Raw genomic sequence first — 15,988 nt, forward strand, 5'->3', positions numbered from 1 at the left:
TTTTCCTCTTCTTGTGAGAGAGCATTAGATGCCATCTTGGTGAGCTTTTGAATATGTCAGCATTAAAGTTACTTTAATCTTGGGATCAAATTATTGACTGTAATCTTAAAAAGTGTTGGTCTTTAGAGACTTCTAAACTTGTCAATTGCATGGTAAATGGTCCTTTATTTTACTGCTTTTAAAACTTTTGGAATTTCAGTTAGATTTGGACCTATCAGATACTACACAGTTTTTGTTTCACATGTTTTTAGAACCAAAGCAGATTGTTATGTTGGTATCAATATCTTCCACCATGACTGCAATAAGTCTTCTCAGTAGTTATTGGGCCCTGGAAGAACAAAATCAGATGATCACAGTAAAGTATTGTCCCTGAAAAATTAAATGACCGAGAGTCACAAGCATACCGTCCAGACACAGATATTTCATGCATATTCTTAATAGTCATTAACTTGAGTCACTAAAATTCAACAAATTCACATTTCCATTTCTTGTCTGTATGCCAGGCCATTAGAAAATCTGCATTTTTGTACTTGTATACTTATGAAAAACAATGAAAACATATCTTTAGAAGTCTCATTTTATTCAAAACTGTAGAAAAACATATTCTGCACTAATTTTATACGCTAGTATCAGTGTAGTGATGTCAATGCGGTGTTTAGTCTCGTGATTAGCACAATAACAAATTTTGACCGAACTGACATTATGGCCAATTACAGACTACAGTAGGATAGTGATTTGGTCCACTTAAAAAGGGTAAAAATTAGTCTGTCTGAAGCTGTCAAACTGAATAATGGACCCCCTTAATATAGAATTGTCCATATTTTGAGTTAGAGCTGGTAGACTTTTCCATAATTTTGATATTTTTTGTCCCAAAAGTAGTACACTACAGCCTAAAAATCTTATTGCGATAGAGAAGGTGCGATTTTTTTAAATTTTAATTTATTGTCTAAAAGAAATGCACTAAAAAATAACTGTGTTCTCTGGCCTCTTGTGTCTCCCTGTACATGCTGTAGTGTTAGGTACAACCTTAAATTTGAAATATTAATGTATTATACTACATTTGTATATCAATTCAAGCCAAGCCATACATGCCATACCCAATCTTCTTGTTTCATTCATAACTTTAAATCAATTCACAAGCCACAGTCTGTATCAAAATGTTCAACTTTGTTCATTATTCCCTGTCGAATTGATTGTAGAATATAATAAAAAAAATATAAGCATAGATCAGAGTCAAGAAGACTATTTAATGGGGCATTAGCTACAAGTAGAACATAAAAAAAATAATATGAATTTTTTTTTTTGTTCAATCATTAATGAAAGTGAAAAAATAATTCGCTTTTAGCAGCCAGTTTGGTTCAATTTAGATAAAATAAGCTAAAAAAAACATTGCTGATGAATTTATCACTTGCAAATGAATAATTCAACCTCATTGAATCTGTATTCATGTGAACTTCAATTTAACCCAATAGCTAGAGATCGGTTATGCACGAAATAGGTGTGCTCAATTATTAAAAGGAAAAGAATGTCAACATTGAAAGTGAAACAAGGGTAAACCATTTGGTTGACTGATGCAATCCACAAAAACTCATTCTTATACAAGTAAAAGAAGATTAACATATTTTTAACCTATAATATGAAATCATAAAACAGACCTAGAAAAATCCAATTCCACATGTTCACATTCTATTCATATCTCTATTTTATTTATGTTTATATTGGGTTATATGACTATCAGCAGTCTTCAGAGGTATTGACCTCAAAGGTTAATCCACATGAAATGTTTATACACATTATCGAATCCCTGCATTGTTAATTGTTTTTTCTAAACTTTTTGTAATTTGGATATACATGTATCATTTTAGTTTGATATAAATCAAATATGAGAATATTAAAGGAAGCGGAGATGAAAAAAATAATTTTCAAAAAATTAATTTTTTAATTGTTCTTAGGTCATGAAGGTAGAAAAAATAGAAAGTATATTCTGATATGTATTTATATTCAATTTGCTTTAGATTTATTTTTTTTTACAAAAAAAACTATAAATTTAGGGAGTATATTGTCATGATTGTGAAAGGTGACAAAAAAGGGGGAGTAACTTTTTGTCAAACAACTTTTAAATACATAAATTATTTTTGACCTTAAGCCTAGGTAATTTGGGTGTTAATTAACAGGTCAATTAATTTGACAGTTAACACAGCTAGTTCCACTTCCTGTCCAGAAAGAATCACGAATTTGCCTGTTCTCAAAGGAAAATCAATTATGAAATCAGTCTAAAGGAATTAAGAATCTGGGTAGAAAACGGGTCATTTTTCGAATTTCTGGGTTATTTAACGACCTGGTGGGTATTAAAAAAATCCTGGTTGAGGTGTGTAATTTTAATATGTCACCCGTAAGATACAGGTCAGTTGACAGGTATGCCATTGGTTTAAGGATAATTGTATATATTTCTCTGCTTAAATTTTCTTTGGATGACGAGTTTATTAGTTTGGGAAGAGTTGTGTTTTATTTGTTCATTCCGAATCAAAAAAGTTTCCTTTATTACCTAATATGAGGGTGTGGTTGGGGTTTACAGAATGGAGAATAATGAGGGGGGGGGGAGAATAGAGAATCAAAGAGCTGATGAGCTCTGAGGGAAAAGACGGCCAATGTTTCTATTTTTTTTTTGTATATTTTAATAGTCTTCATACAGAGAATAAGCAAAAACATGTAGAAAGATTGATAATATTGAAATTAATTGTTGGTTAATGTAATTTCATTTCCATAGTCAAGAATTCATCATAGAGTCAATTTGGACCAATAAAAGAGATTGGCACCTTCTAATTCAAAACATTTCATTAAAGTTGAAAGTTAATTATCTAAAATTAAAACTACAACAATATATTTTTATTTTTTTTATTGTATACCACTGAACTGCATGCTAGGGTCATTTTCCATTTTTTGTGACAGTGGGCCCGAGAACACAGTTATTTCGTAGTGCATTTCTTTTAGACAATAAATTCAAATTAAAAAAATCGCACCTGCTCTATCTCAAAAAGATTTTTACAGTGTAGTGTACTACTATTGATACAAATAATATCCAAATTATAGAAACTTCTACCAGCTCTAACTCAAAATAATGACAATTCTGTGTTAAGGGGGGCTAAAATTCAGTTTGACAGCTTCAGACATTCTAATTTTTGACCTTTTTTAACTGGACCAAATCACTTCTTAACATAAAGATTCAGCACCCAAATTTTTTTAACATGTAATTTCATCCCCTTACTTAATATTTCATGCATAAAATATCAAGAAATAAATTGGGAAAGTGTATAAAAAAAAATGCAAGTTATACACTGTTCACACTAGGGACTATATTCGTAGACATTAGAATATTTCGTAATACTGATTTTTCCGTATTGAAAAAAAAGTAAATAATGTAAAGGAGAGCTCAAGCTACGATAATTTAACGAGAAACAGAAGGCAAATGTGTAAAAAAGTGTTTTAAGTCAATCTGTTCATTTGTGTCTCTCCTTCTCATCAATTCAGTATGAAATTTTGAGGTGTTTTCCCCAACTATAATAACAAAATGAGTGACGTGAGAGGCTTGGAAGTCTGGCCAGCCACATAGGGAATTGACAGCTTGAAGCCGTCTTTCCCAAAAATGGGCATAAACAATAAATAAATTCAAAAGAGAATAACGAGTGCTAAAATATAAAGAATAACTGCAAAAATTAAAGAATTGGGTAAAAATATACTGATTACAGAAAAATAGTAATGTCCAGAATACAGTTATCAGGTAATTACAGAATAGCCATTATTTTCAAAGATTAATAATAATGAGCGAAATAAAATTTACTGAAATGATAGACCCCATCCATGCCATCTAATATTTAGTGAAAAAATATAAATATTTTGGGACAGACGAACAAAATTAATTGACCAGAGAAAAAAAATAAAATTTCCCCACAAAAGATGAATGGTGAATGATGTATAAGGTTGATATGAGTATTTGATAGTTGAGAAAAATATTGGTTGCATTACCTCATCAGGATTATAAATAATAATATGCAAGTTTTGCTCACTTGATCACAGTTGGAAGATGAAGCTCATTTTTTATTTACATGCCCTCTATATAATAGTATTAGAGAACCATATCTTAAAAACATTTTTCAAAAATTTCATAACTTGAGGAAATTGCATAAAGATGATCTTTTGATCTGGATAATGTCAAATGATGACATGCAATTGATATCAGAATTCAGTGATTATCTCAATTTTTATTTGAAACAAGAAGGGCAAAAGATCTGCGAACAAATATTAAATATTCTACCTTGAGCAGGTGCGGATCCAGACATTTAAATAAGATGGGGTTTCAACCCAGGATAAAGAGGGGGGTTCCAACCATACCCTGCTTTCATGAACTGGAATTATTCATGAATATTCCAGAATAATTCTAGAACATTCATGCATAATATTCATTAATATTCATGAATATTCAAGGTTACAATGCATGAATATTCATGAAAGTTAAATGGCACCTTGAATATACATGAATATTGTATGAACTGAATAACCAAGAATTAACATGAATATTTATCTACAGAATATTCTTGAATGTGAAAAAGGATGACCATGACTGGCATGAGTATTGAATAGTGGAATACTGACTAGGATAACCATTACTGTGAAATAAGATGTCCATGAATATTGAATGGTTGAATATTCTAGAATAACCATGAATGTGAAGTATCCTACAACCATGAATGTGAAATATCCTTGAATATTCTAGAATAACCATGAATGTGAAATATCCTTAAATATTTTAGAATAACCATGAATGTGAAATATCCTTGAATATTTTAAAATAACCATGAATGCGAAATAGATGTTCTTGAATATTGAATGTAGAAATAAATTTAGAACATTAAAATGGTACCTACCCCACCCTCTCCTCCCATGTTCACTAACACCTTCAAGCATTTCATTGTCTTAATTGTATTTAGATACGCATTGTTCACCATGGCTTAAGGATGTTCGCTACTCTGTTTAAAAATAACAAGATTTTTAAAAGACTATTCTGAAATGATAGTATATAAATAAAGGAACTAAAAAAGCAGAAAAAAATTAAGGGTCCGTGTGCTTGTTTTCGAGATAAAAGCCATTGAAAATTTGGCGGGAAATGGTTCTCTTCATACATTTAACATTGGCACCTTTTTTCTTTCAAAAACTATGAAAAAATAACAAAGACTTAATAAGATTTTCAAAGGTGGCATTTTAAACTATATGTAATCAAATTATGAAAAGAAAAGTAGGTGTTAGTAGGCAAATTTTTTTAATGGCACTACATGGATAAAACCAGAGGATTCCGAATATCTGTCAAAAACAAGAGTAGCGATCATCCTTAATGATGCTCGCTTTTCAGTTTCAAATATTATAATATTCAGTATTATAATATTAAAATTGTGTGTCAGATATAAAGGATACATGTGAAGTTCTCCTCCTTTCTGTAATTAAATTTGCTGTCTCTGTACTTCCAACTAGTATTCAATTTCTTGAGTAAAGGTAACTGGAATCTGCATGCAATCCGTTTACCTTCAAAATTGGCAGCTCCATTTAATCGTTTAATCCCCTAAAAGTATCAAAAAAATCCACAAAGAATCAATTGTTCTAGACGTTTTGTAGCAATAAATTCATCAGAAATATTATTGCATGTTTATACAGTATACATTGGAAGCCATTTGGAATCAAATTAATTACCCTCCCCCTTTTTTTTATCCTCTGAAGATAAAAAACTAGCTACATTATTATTTTCACCAAATAACCATTCACACAATTCAATTAAATTTTTACATATCTACCAGTTATGCCTGTAATGTGACAACAAGATTATTCAATGTTGTTAAAATTAAAATAAATATATTTTCAGTTTATGCTTTCAGACCTTCTGATGTTGATTTGCTCAAATATTAGTAAAAACCATAAAAAAAATCATAGTTCCTCAATAAATTAATATTTTATAATCTCATTATATACACGTGTTAAATTTTAAATTTTTAATGCACTTATCTGAAAACATCTTCACATCTTCTATGTTTTCGATTCTGCAACAGCTAATCACATTTTGATGACGTTTTTATTAAGTACGCTAACGTCAAGGTGACAATCTCGCCCCATATTATAACGGCCAGAAGTTGATCCGTCCCCGTAACGGTATTATAAAAATAAATCAAGGGTGTCGTATAAAAGTATTTATTACTGGCCAGTTTTTAAAAATAAGAAAAAAAACAACTTTGATTTAATTGGCACAGGGTGCATGCTGATGAACTAGTGGCCGCATTATATAGGACGGTATTTTCTAGGGTCGGACTGTTCAGTAAAATTACAATAAAATGCTTCGCTGGGGCGCAGCTTGATACGACCGCAGAGGTCGAACCCTGAACAGTTGGGGCAAGTATGGACACAACATTCAAGCTTGATACAGCTCTGAATTTGGATTGTTATTAAATATTTGACACAGCATAGGTTTCTGACACAGAAAGAATGTGGTCTAAGAACTTGAATTTTTTTAATTTACCTATTATGGTCCAATGTCCAAAATCAAAATACATGGTTAGATTCAGCATATCAAAGAACCCCATATATTCAATTTTTGTTAAAATCAAACAAAGTTTAATTTTGGACCCCAACTTGGACAAACTTGAAAACTGGGCCCATAATCAAAAATCTAAACACATGTTTAGATTCAGCATATCAAAGAACCCCAAGAATTCAATTTTTGCTAAAATTAAACTAAGTTTAATTTTGGACCCTTTGGACCTTAATGTAGACCAATTTAAAAAACGGGACTTAAAATTAAAAATCTAAATACACGGTTAGATTTGGAATATCAAAGAACCCCAATAATTCAATTTTTGATGAAATCAAACAAAGTTTAATTTTGGACCCTTTTGACCTCAATATGAACCAATTTGATAGCGGGGCCCACAAATAAAAAATCTAAATTCATGGTTAGATTCAGCATATCAAAGAACCCCATATATTCAATTTTTGTTGAAATCAAAAAAAGTATAATTTTGGACCCCAACTTGGACCAACTTGAAAACTGGGCCCATAATCAAAAATCTAAACACATGTTTAGATTCAGCATATCAAAGAACCCTAAGAATTCAATTTTTGCTAAAATCAAACTAAGTTTAATTTTGGACCCTTTGGACCTCAATGAAGACCAATTTAAAAAACGGGACCCAAATTAAAAATCTAAAAACACGGTTAGATTTGGCATATCAAAGAACCCCAATAATTCTATTTTAGATGAAATCAAACAAAGTTTAATTTTGGACCCTTTTGACCTCAATATGAACCAATTTGATAGCGGGGCCTACAAATAAAAAATCTAAATACATGGTTAGATTCAGCATATCAAAGAACCTCATATATTCAATTTTTGTTGAAATCAAACAAAGTTTAATTTTGGACCCCAATTTGGACCAACTTGAAAACTGGGCCCATAATCAAAAATCTAAATACATGTTTAGATTCAGCATATCAAAGAACCCCATATATTCAATTTTTGTTGAAATCAAACAAAGTTTAAATACTGGACCCTATCTTGGACCAACTTGAAAACTGGGCCCATAATCAAAAATCTAAACACATGTTTAGATTCAGCAAATCAAAGAACCCCAAGAATTCAATTTTTGTTAAAATCAAACTAAAAGAACTAGCCAAGGAATTTGTTTTTGTCCCGGCCGATAAAGCTGCTAATAATATTATTATTGTTTGACGTAAATTTTACATTGAGGTTCTGAAAAAAGAAATCACCAATTCACCAACATTCCAACTGACTCCATTTTCAGAAAACGACATCTGTAACAAACATAAACTTTTAGCTACCGCTTTACAAGCAGAACCAAATACAATGAAAGTCCCAACTATGTATTGGCTTCCGAAGCTACACAAAATACCTTACAAATATAGATTCATTTCGTCTTCAAGCCATTGTTCCACTACTAAATTGTCTATTCTTCTTACCAGTACACTTGGTACAATCAAAAACCTGATAATAAATTGTTCAAATAAGGCCTTCGAAAATAGTGGAATTAATTACTTTTGGAGTGTCAAGAACTCGTTGGAAGTACTTGATAAATTGCATGCATATATTGGTGATTTTGAATCTGTTCAAAGTTTTGATTTTTCTACCCTATATACCACATTGCCTCACATTCTCATTAAGAAAAAATTCACACACCTAATTAAATGGGCATTTAAAAAGTCAGAATGTGAATATATATGTTCAAACTCTTTTAGGTCATTTTTTAGTAGCAATAAACAAAAAAACTATGTCAATTGGACATGCTTTGATACTATATATGCCCTTGAATTTTTACTAGATAACATTTTTGTTCGCTTTGGAGATTCCGTATATCGTCAGGTTATCGGAATTCCAATGGGGACTAACTGTGCACCACTTATTGCGGACCTTTTTTTGTATTGCTATGAGTTACAATTTATGACAAAAATCAGTAAAGACCCATCGAAACAACATCTGATACACAAATTTAATAATACTTTTAGATATTTGGATGATATTTTGGCTCTCAATAATGACGACTTCAGTATGTATACTAAAGAAATTTATCCTGTTGAACTTACTTTAAATAAAGCTAATACTAACAATGACCACTGCCCTTTCCTCGATCTTGATATCTATATCATTAACGGAAAGCTTAATACTAAAATATATGATAAAAGAGATGATTTTTCATTTCCTATCGTTAATTATCCATTTTTAGATGGTGACGTTCCCTTGTCACCATCTTACGGTGTTTATATATCTCAACTTGTACGATTCGCTCGTGTATGTAACAATGTTTTAGATTTTAACGAGAGAAATTTATGTATTACTGAAAAATTATTACACCAGGGTTTTCGATATCACAAACTAGTCAAAACATTTACTAAATTTTATCATCGGTATAAGGACATCATTCGTAAATATAGCTCAACATGCAGACTTCTTATACGTTCAGGTATATCACATCCAATTTTTTATGGAAATATTCTTTATAAAGCACAAAAATGTCAGTATTCACCTCTGAAACTAACAAAACCTTTAAATAGACTTATCAAGAAGGGATATAGTTACGATACTGTTGTCAGGTCATTAAAGATTGCATATTTTGGCGTTAATATTGATTCACTTATAGGGTCTTTGCATCGGCACTAAACACATTTATTTAAAAACCAGTTGTTGGCATGACACGGGTTATGTTCTTCTCATATATGTTATGATGGTATGATACTAAACCCCTAACGGGAAGGATTGTGCCTGATATTCATATGATGAAGACATAATCTTTCAATCAGTTTAATTGAAGTCTGGAGCTGGCATGTCAGTTAACTGCTAGTAGTCTGTTGTTATTTATGTATTATTGTCATTTTGTTTATTTTCTTTGGTTACATCTTCTGACATCAGACTCGGACTTCTCTTGAACTGAATTTTAATGTGCGTATTGTTATGCGTTTACTTTTCTACATTGGCTAGAGGTATAGGGGGAGGGTTGAGATCTCATAAACATGTTTAACCCCGCCGCATTTTTGCGCCTGTCCCAAGTCAGGAGCCTCTAGCCTTTGTTAGTCTTGTATTATTTTTAATTTTAGTTTCTTGTGTACAATTTGGAGTTTAGTATGGCGTTCATTATCACTGAACTAGTATATATATTTGTTTAGGGGCCAGCTGAAGGACGCCTCCGGGTGCGGGAATTTCTCGCTGCATTGAAGACCTGTTGGTGACCTTCTGCTGTTGTCTGTTCTATGGTCGGGTTGTTGTCTCTTTGACACATTCCCCATTTCCATTCTCAATTTTATTAATTTTAGTTTAATTTGGACCCTTTGGACCTCAATGTAGACCAATTTAAAAAACAGGACCCAAAATTAATCAAAGCACGAAAGCGCTGTAAAGGCAGTTAATTACAGGTTGTGTGTATTTTAAGTCCAGTTATATCATTATCTTGCATAGTACAGGTGGCTTTCAGTATTTAAGATTTAGAGTTCTCTAATGATATTGAATAAGTTTTATGAATGTCATATTCTGAGCACTATATGAAGGCGATTGTTCTCACTTGTTTATGAACTAGTGCATTATGTCCAGTTTGTACCTTTTTTATCTATGTTTATAGTCAAATTAGTTATCAAAGGTACCAGGATTATAATTTAATACGCCAGACGTGTGTTTCGTCTACATAAGACTCATCAGTGACGTTCAGATCAAAATAGTAACAAAGCCAAACAAGTACAAAGTTGAAGAGCATTGAGGACCCAAAATTACAAAAAGTTGTGCCAAATACGGCTAAGGTAATCTATTCCTTGGATAAGAAAATCCTTAGTTTTTTTCATTGGCAATCATAACACATCTCCTTATTTATATAATGATCTATATTCAACGACCTCAGGTACAAAAAAAATGTATGTAACTAAACGAAAATGCTTGTTTTTTGCCCCTTTTTGGCCCCTAATTCCTAAAATTTGGAGGCAATTACCCCCAAAAATCAATCCCAGCGTTCCCTTTGTGATATGGAACCTTGTGGTACAATGTCAGAGAGATCCATACACTTACACACAAGTTATGTCTGGAAGTTACAAAAATGCTTATTTTTGGCCCCTAATTCCTTAACTGTTGGTACCATAACCCCCAAAATCAATCCCCACTTTCCTTTTGTGGTATTGAACCTTATTTTAAAATTTCATTGAGATCCATTCACTTAAACTAAAGTTAGAGTGCGAAAACTAATGTGTCTTCGGACGACGACGACGACGACGCCAACGTCATACCAATATACGACCACAAAAATTTTTTTGCGGTCGTATAAAAAGGAGTTCTTAATTAAGAAATAAACTGATTCGCTGAGCAGAGCTGGATACACCCGCAGAGGTACTACCCTGAACAGCTGGGGCAAAAATGGACACAATATTCAAGCTTGATACAGGTCTGAATTTGGATTGTAATTAAATATTTGACATATTATAGTTTCTGAATAAATGTAGTCAATGAACTTGAAATCGGTTATATGAATTGAATTTATATTCAATTAAAGATTTCTTGCTGTTGTGCAATACACTGTGCTGTTGTGCAATACTTAATAAATCTGTTGCCAGACTATAAACAAATAAAGTTCAATTTCTTCTCAATGTCATATTTGAAATTGATGAAAATCAATAGGGAGATTACATCAATAGCTATAAATAATTCACCACGGTTTCATGTGAACTGCTTAAAGCATTTTTGAGTTGTTGTCCAAAGACTGGAAAATCCCCCCTTTTTTAATGAATAAAACCCCATAACTCAGAAATGTAAAATGTAAAATTTATAAAATTCTAAAGGGAGCTTACGGATTGATTATTTAGTCTTAGATGCAAGATTTTTTTATCAGTTGTTAGTGGCTTTGAACTAGCTGTCAGTAACTGCGAGTACTCTCAGATTTGTACTTAGTGTCTTTTTGTTGTTTGGATGTACAACTACCCGACCACGTCCACTTGTATTTGTATTTATCCATCTGATGAGTTTAGCCTCTTTCGACTGATTTTTATAGTTCTTTCTTATATTGTACTGTTACACCACTGTCCCAGGTTAGGGGAGGGTTGGGATCCCGCTAACATGTTTAAGCCCGCCACATTCTGTTTGTACATGTATGTGCCTGTCCCAAGTCAGGAGCCTATAAAAGTGTAATTCAGAGGTTGTCGTTTGTTTATGTGTTGCATATTTGTTATATTTGTTCATTTTTTTACATAAAATAGGCCGTTAGTTTTCTTGTTTGAATTGTTTTACATTGTCATTTCTGGGCCTTTTATAGCTGACTGTGCGGTATGGGCTTTGCTCATTGTTGAAGGCCGTACTGTGACCTATAGCTGTTAATTTCTGTGTCATTTGGTCTCTTGTGCATGTGTGGAGAGTTGTCTCATTGGCAATCATACCACATCTTCTTTTTTATATTTACATCAACAGATATAAAAAATTCACCAAAGTCAAGGTGAGACAACAAAACTTAGTTGTAAGATCTCTGAAATTTTTTACAGGGTACGAGTTTTTCTCATTGTTGGAGATTGTACGGTGACAGTAACACCTGTAACTGCTTAAACCCATTTCTTATGCACTTTAGTTTGATAAACTCACTGAATATCATACCACATCTCCTTATTTTTATATGCATTACAATTTACATGTGCATGTAATTGTAAATATATATATATCAGAACAAAATTCATTGCGTCACTTTTATTTATGCATCCTTTGGCACAATACAAGTTCTAAAATTACACAACATAAAACAACTAAATGTTATTTCAGATGAAAGTTTTGTTTCAGTTCCATTCATAGGATCTATTAGAATTTTGTATGTTTTGCCAAGTCCAACAATTCGCTCTATGTGACATAGAGACATAGTTGACTAAACCACCAGGTGTCGAACATTCAAGAATTTTCAGTGTTTCTGTTTTTATTTGATGAAAAGGTTGCCTGAGCTCTAGGAGCTTTAGGTTTTATCACGGGATATTCTGTGCTGTCAATAATAATCCAAGTCGTAGGAAACTTTAATTTGAAGTTGGATGGTGAAAAATACCTGACTAAACCACTAGATGGCCAAGTGTTAGCCTCACACCACTGTTTAGACATAAAAACAATCCATGTATACACAATATTCTTAACACTAGATTCAATCTAGAATCTAGACAGTTCAAAGTTGGTTGTATGATGCCTCAATTTCATCAAAGTCATAAAAAAACTGATTTTCAACTGACACCCTATCAATTTGAAAATATATGTATCTCAAACAATGTGCTGCTGGACCAAGTGTGGTCAAAACAAATAAAAATTTAGTATACAACTCTAAACCGGTATAAAAATGCATGGCTGTGTCACGTGTCTTCATTTCAAAATTCTCTGCTGAAAACATAGGCATTGATGGTGTTTGCGTAATTCCATCTGTGAAGCTCAACATTAGCTCGGCAGTTGGTGGTGGACAGTCATAAATCCTTTCTGCAGTATGAATGACTTCTTCAGGAAAACCAACTTTACAATCAAAACTTTCCTCTAGATTTCTACTACAATATTCATCAAGTTTAGTTCTTTTGTTTTCACAGGAAACTGCCCTGATTTTTCTTTTTGTGGACGATTCAGTCTCTTGCTTGGTCCAGGAAAATAGGCTGGGAATTGCAGTAGACTTAAGTCTCTGTATGGTGGGTTTGCGCCCTGAAAAAGGTTATAAAACATTAGTTTTTTTTATAATTAAATGAAATTCCATTAGCAATGTATACTTTGTACTACCTGGCGAAATATTAACTAGATTTATTCATTACAATCTGGATAAAACTATGTTTGCCTGATTCAATGTATGTTATGTCAATCCAAAGGACAAACAATGAGAGACTTATGCAACAAACGTACATTGTTTGTACCTAAATAACTATAATATAGATGAGAGCATGTCATTGTTTTGTTCCTGTTAACATTGTCATTGATATTTTTCAAGAAAGTCTATGAGGCATAGCTTATGCATTCCTGTCATTACTACATTAGCATAATTACTGCTAAAATAATTCTCAGTATGATATACCTCTTGTAAGAAATCATTATAATTGTAGCAATCACCAAAAAATCTCAAACAGATCACATTGAATCGTAATCCAAAAAATTATGACGTCTTGAATTACCCACCCCCTTTTATTCTAAAACGATAATTGCGGTTGTAAACAGACTTTGGTTTATTCGCATGGCGATTACATATATAACTATATATTTCACAAGGAAAATAGAGTTTTACCATGAATAGTTTCCTGCACGTAGTCTTTTTCAGTAAAACGTGCCTTGCAAACAACACTGTCAACAGCTGATTGAGATGGACTCCATGATATCATCGTGTTCTCGTCCAATCTGCGTATGGGCCATGGCGTTGGTCCAACATTTCCTTCTTTTTAAGTCATTTGGAAATGCATTTCCTCCTCTTAAATGACATCCAGGTACACAACAACAAGTACTTGGCATCGTTAATTAAAAATATAACTGAAATAGTTGCACAGTGCAGAAACCGGAAGTAGAGGAACAGGATCCGCTACCACGGCGCCACCTATTCAGGAACGATAATTTGCTACTTTATATAACTGCGAAAATAACGTTAGACGGGTTCACGTGCATAAACAGAAATGCGCTTTAAATTGTATAATATAATTCATGTTCAGTCGACCTTTAATTATTATATCAACGACTGAAATGATTTATAAACATCTAGATTGCAGATAACACTCGAAATTAACCCGAGCTCTTTCCACACGGAATTCAAATAATTCTAGTTTGTCAATCGGTTGACTGCTTATAATGCAAAATACTAATATATCAAAAGTATTTAAAACTAACAAAACACAATGATCGTTTCTCTATTTCCCAATGTAAATGAAATGAAACAAAAAACATTTTATATCGCAATAAGAAGAGGAGAGAATTCAACATTTCCAGATCTACTTGGAGTCTAATGACCCCCCACGTAGATAAGTTGGATATCGCGGAAGGAAGGATTAACCCGGCAACTAGAAAGGCATTAAAGCACTGCCTTTAAAAACCTAAATAGACGGTTAGATTTGGAATATCAAAGAACCCCAATAATTCAATTTTAGATGAAATCAAACAAAGTTTAATTTTGGACCCTTTTGACCTCAATATGAACCAATTAGATAACAGGGTCCACAAATAAAAAATCTAAAAACATGGTTAGATTCAGCATATCAAAGAACCCCATATATTCAATTTTTGTTGAAATCAAACAAAGTTTAATTTTGGACCCCAATTTGGACCAACTTGAAAACTGGGCCAAAAATCAAAAATCTAAATACATGTTTAGATTCAGCATATCAAAGAACCTCATATATTCAATTTTTGCTAAAATCAAACAAAGTTTAATTTTGGACCCTTTGGACCTTAATGTAGACCAATTTAAAAAAAACGGGACTTAAAATTAAAAATCTAAATACACGGTTAGATTTGGAATATCAAAGAACCCCAATAATTCAATTTTTGATGAAATCAAACAAAGTTTAATTTTGGACCCTTTTGACCTCAATATGAACCAATTTGATAGCGGGGCCCACAAATAAAAAATCTAAATTCATGGTTAGATTCAGCATATCAAAGAACCCCATATATTCAATTTTTGTTGAAATCAAAAAAAGTATAATTTTGGACCCCAACTTGGACCAACTTGAAAACTGGGCCCATAATCAAAAATCTAAACACATGTTTAGATTCAGCATATCAAAGAACCCCAAGAATTCAATTTTTGCTAAAATCAAACTAAGTTTAATTTTGGACCCTTTGGACCTCAATGAAGACCAATTTAAAACACGGGACCCAAATTAAAAATCTAAAAACACGGTTAGATTTGGCATATCAAAGAACCCCAATAATTCAATTTTCGATGAAATCAAACAAAGTTTAATTTTGGACCCTTTTGACCTCAATATGAACCAATTTGATAGCGTGGCCTACAAATAAAAAATCTAAATACATGGTTAGATTCAGCATATCAAAGAACCTCATATATTCAATTTTTGTTGAAATCAAACAAAGTTTAATTTTGGACCCCAATTTGGACCAACTTGAAAACTGGGCCCATAATCAAAAATCTAAATACATGTTTAGATTCAGCATATCAAAGAACCCCATATATTCAATTTTTGTTGAAATTAAACAAAGTTTAAATACTGGACCCTATCTTGGACCAACTTGAAAACTGGGCCCATAATCAAAAATCTAAACACATGTTTAGATTCAGCAAATCAAAGAACCCCAAGAATTCAATTTTTGTTAAAATCAAACTAGTTTAATTTGGACCCTTTAGACCAATTTAAAAAACAGGACCCAAAATTAAAAACCTAAATAGACGGTTAGATTTGGAATATCAAAGAACCCCAATAATTCAATTTTAGATGAAATCAAACAAAGTTTAATTTTGGACCCTTTTGA

The 15,988-nt window shown here is 32.2% G+C and overlaps 1 protein-coding gene across 1 annotated transcript; it reads right to left on the reverse strand.

The window, feature by feature from the left end:
- Positions 1-12,238: 12,238 nt before the first annotated feature.
- On the reverse strand, positions 12,239-14,301 carry LOC127726557 (uncharacterized). The gene is made up of 2 exons (XM_052233949.1): positions 13,797-14,301; positions 12,239-13,225 (listed from the first exon to the last, which is right to left on the reverse strand). Exons 1-2 carry the CDS (start codon positions 13,888-13,890, stop codon positions 12,711-12,713), a joined length of 609 nt encoding a protein of 202 aa, XP_052089909.1. The 5' UTR covers positions 13,891-14,301; the 3' UTR covers positions 12,239-12,710.
- Between the last annotated feature and the right edge of the window lie 1,687 nt (positions 14,302-15,988).

This window comes from Mytilus californianus, unplaced genomic scaffold (assembly GCF_021869535.1).
Source record: "Mytilus californianus isolate M0D057914Y unplaced genomic scaffold, xbMytCali1.0.p SCAF_18, whole genome shotgun sequence".
In the NCBI taxonomy this organism is placed as follows: domain Eukaryota; kingdom Metazoa; phylum Mollusca; class Bivalvia; order Mytilida; family Mytilidae; genus Mytilus; species Mytilus californianus.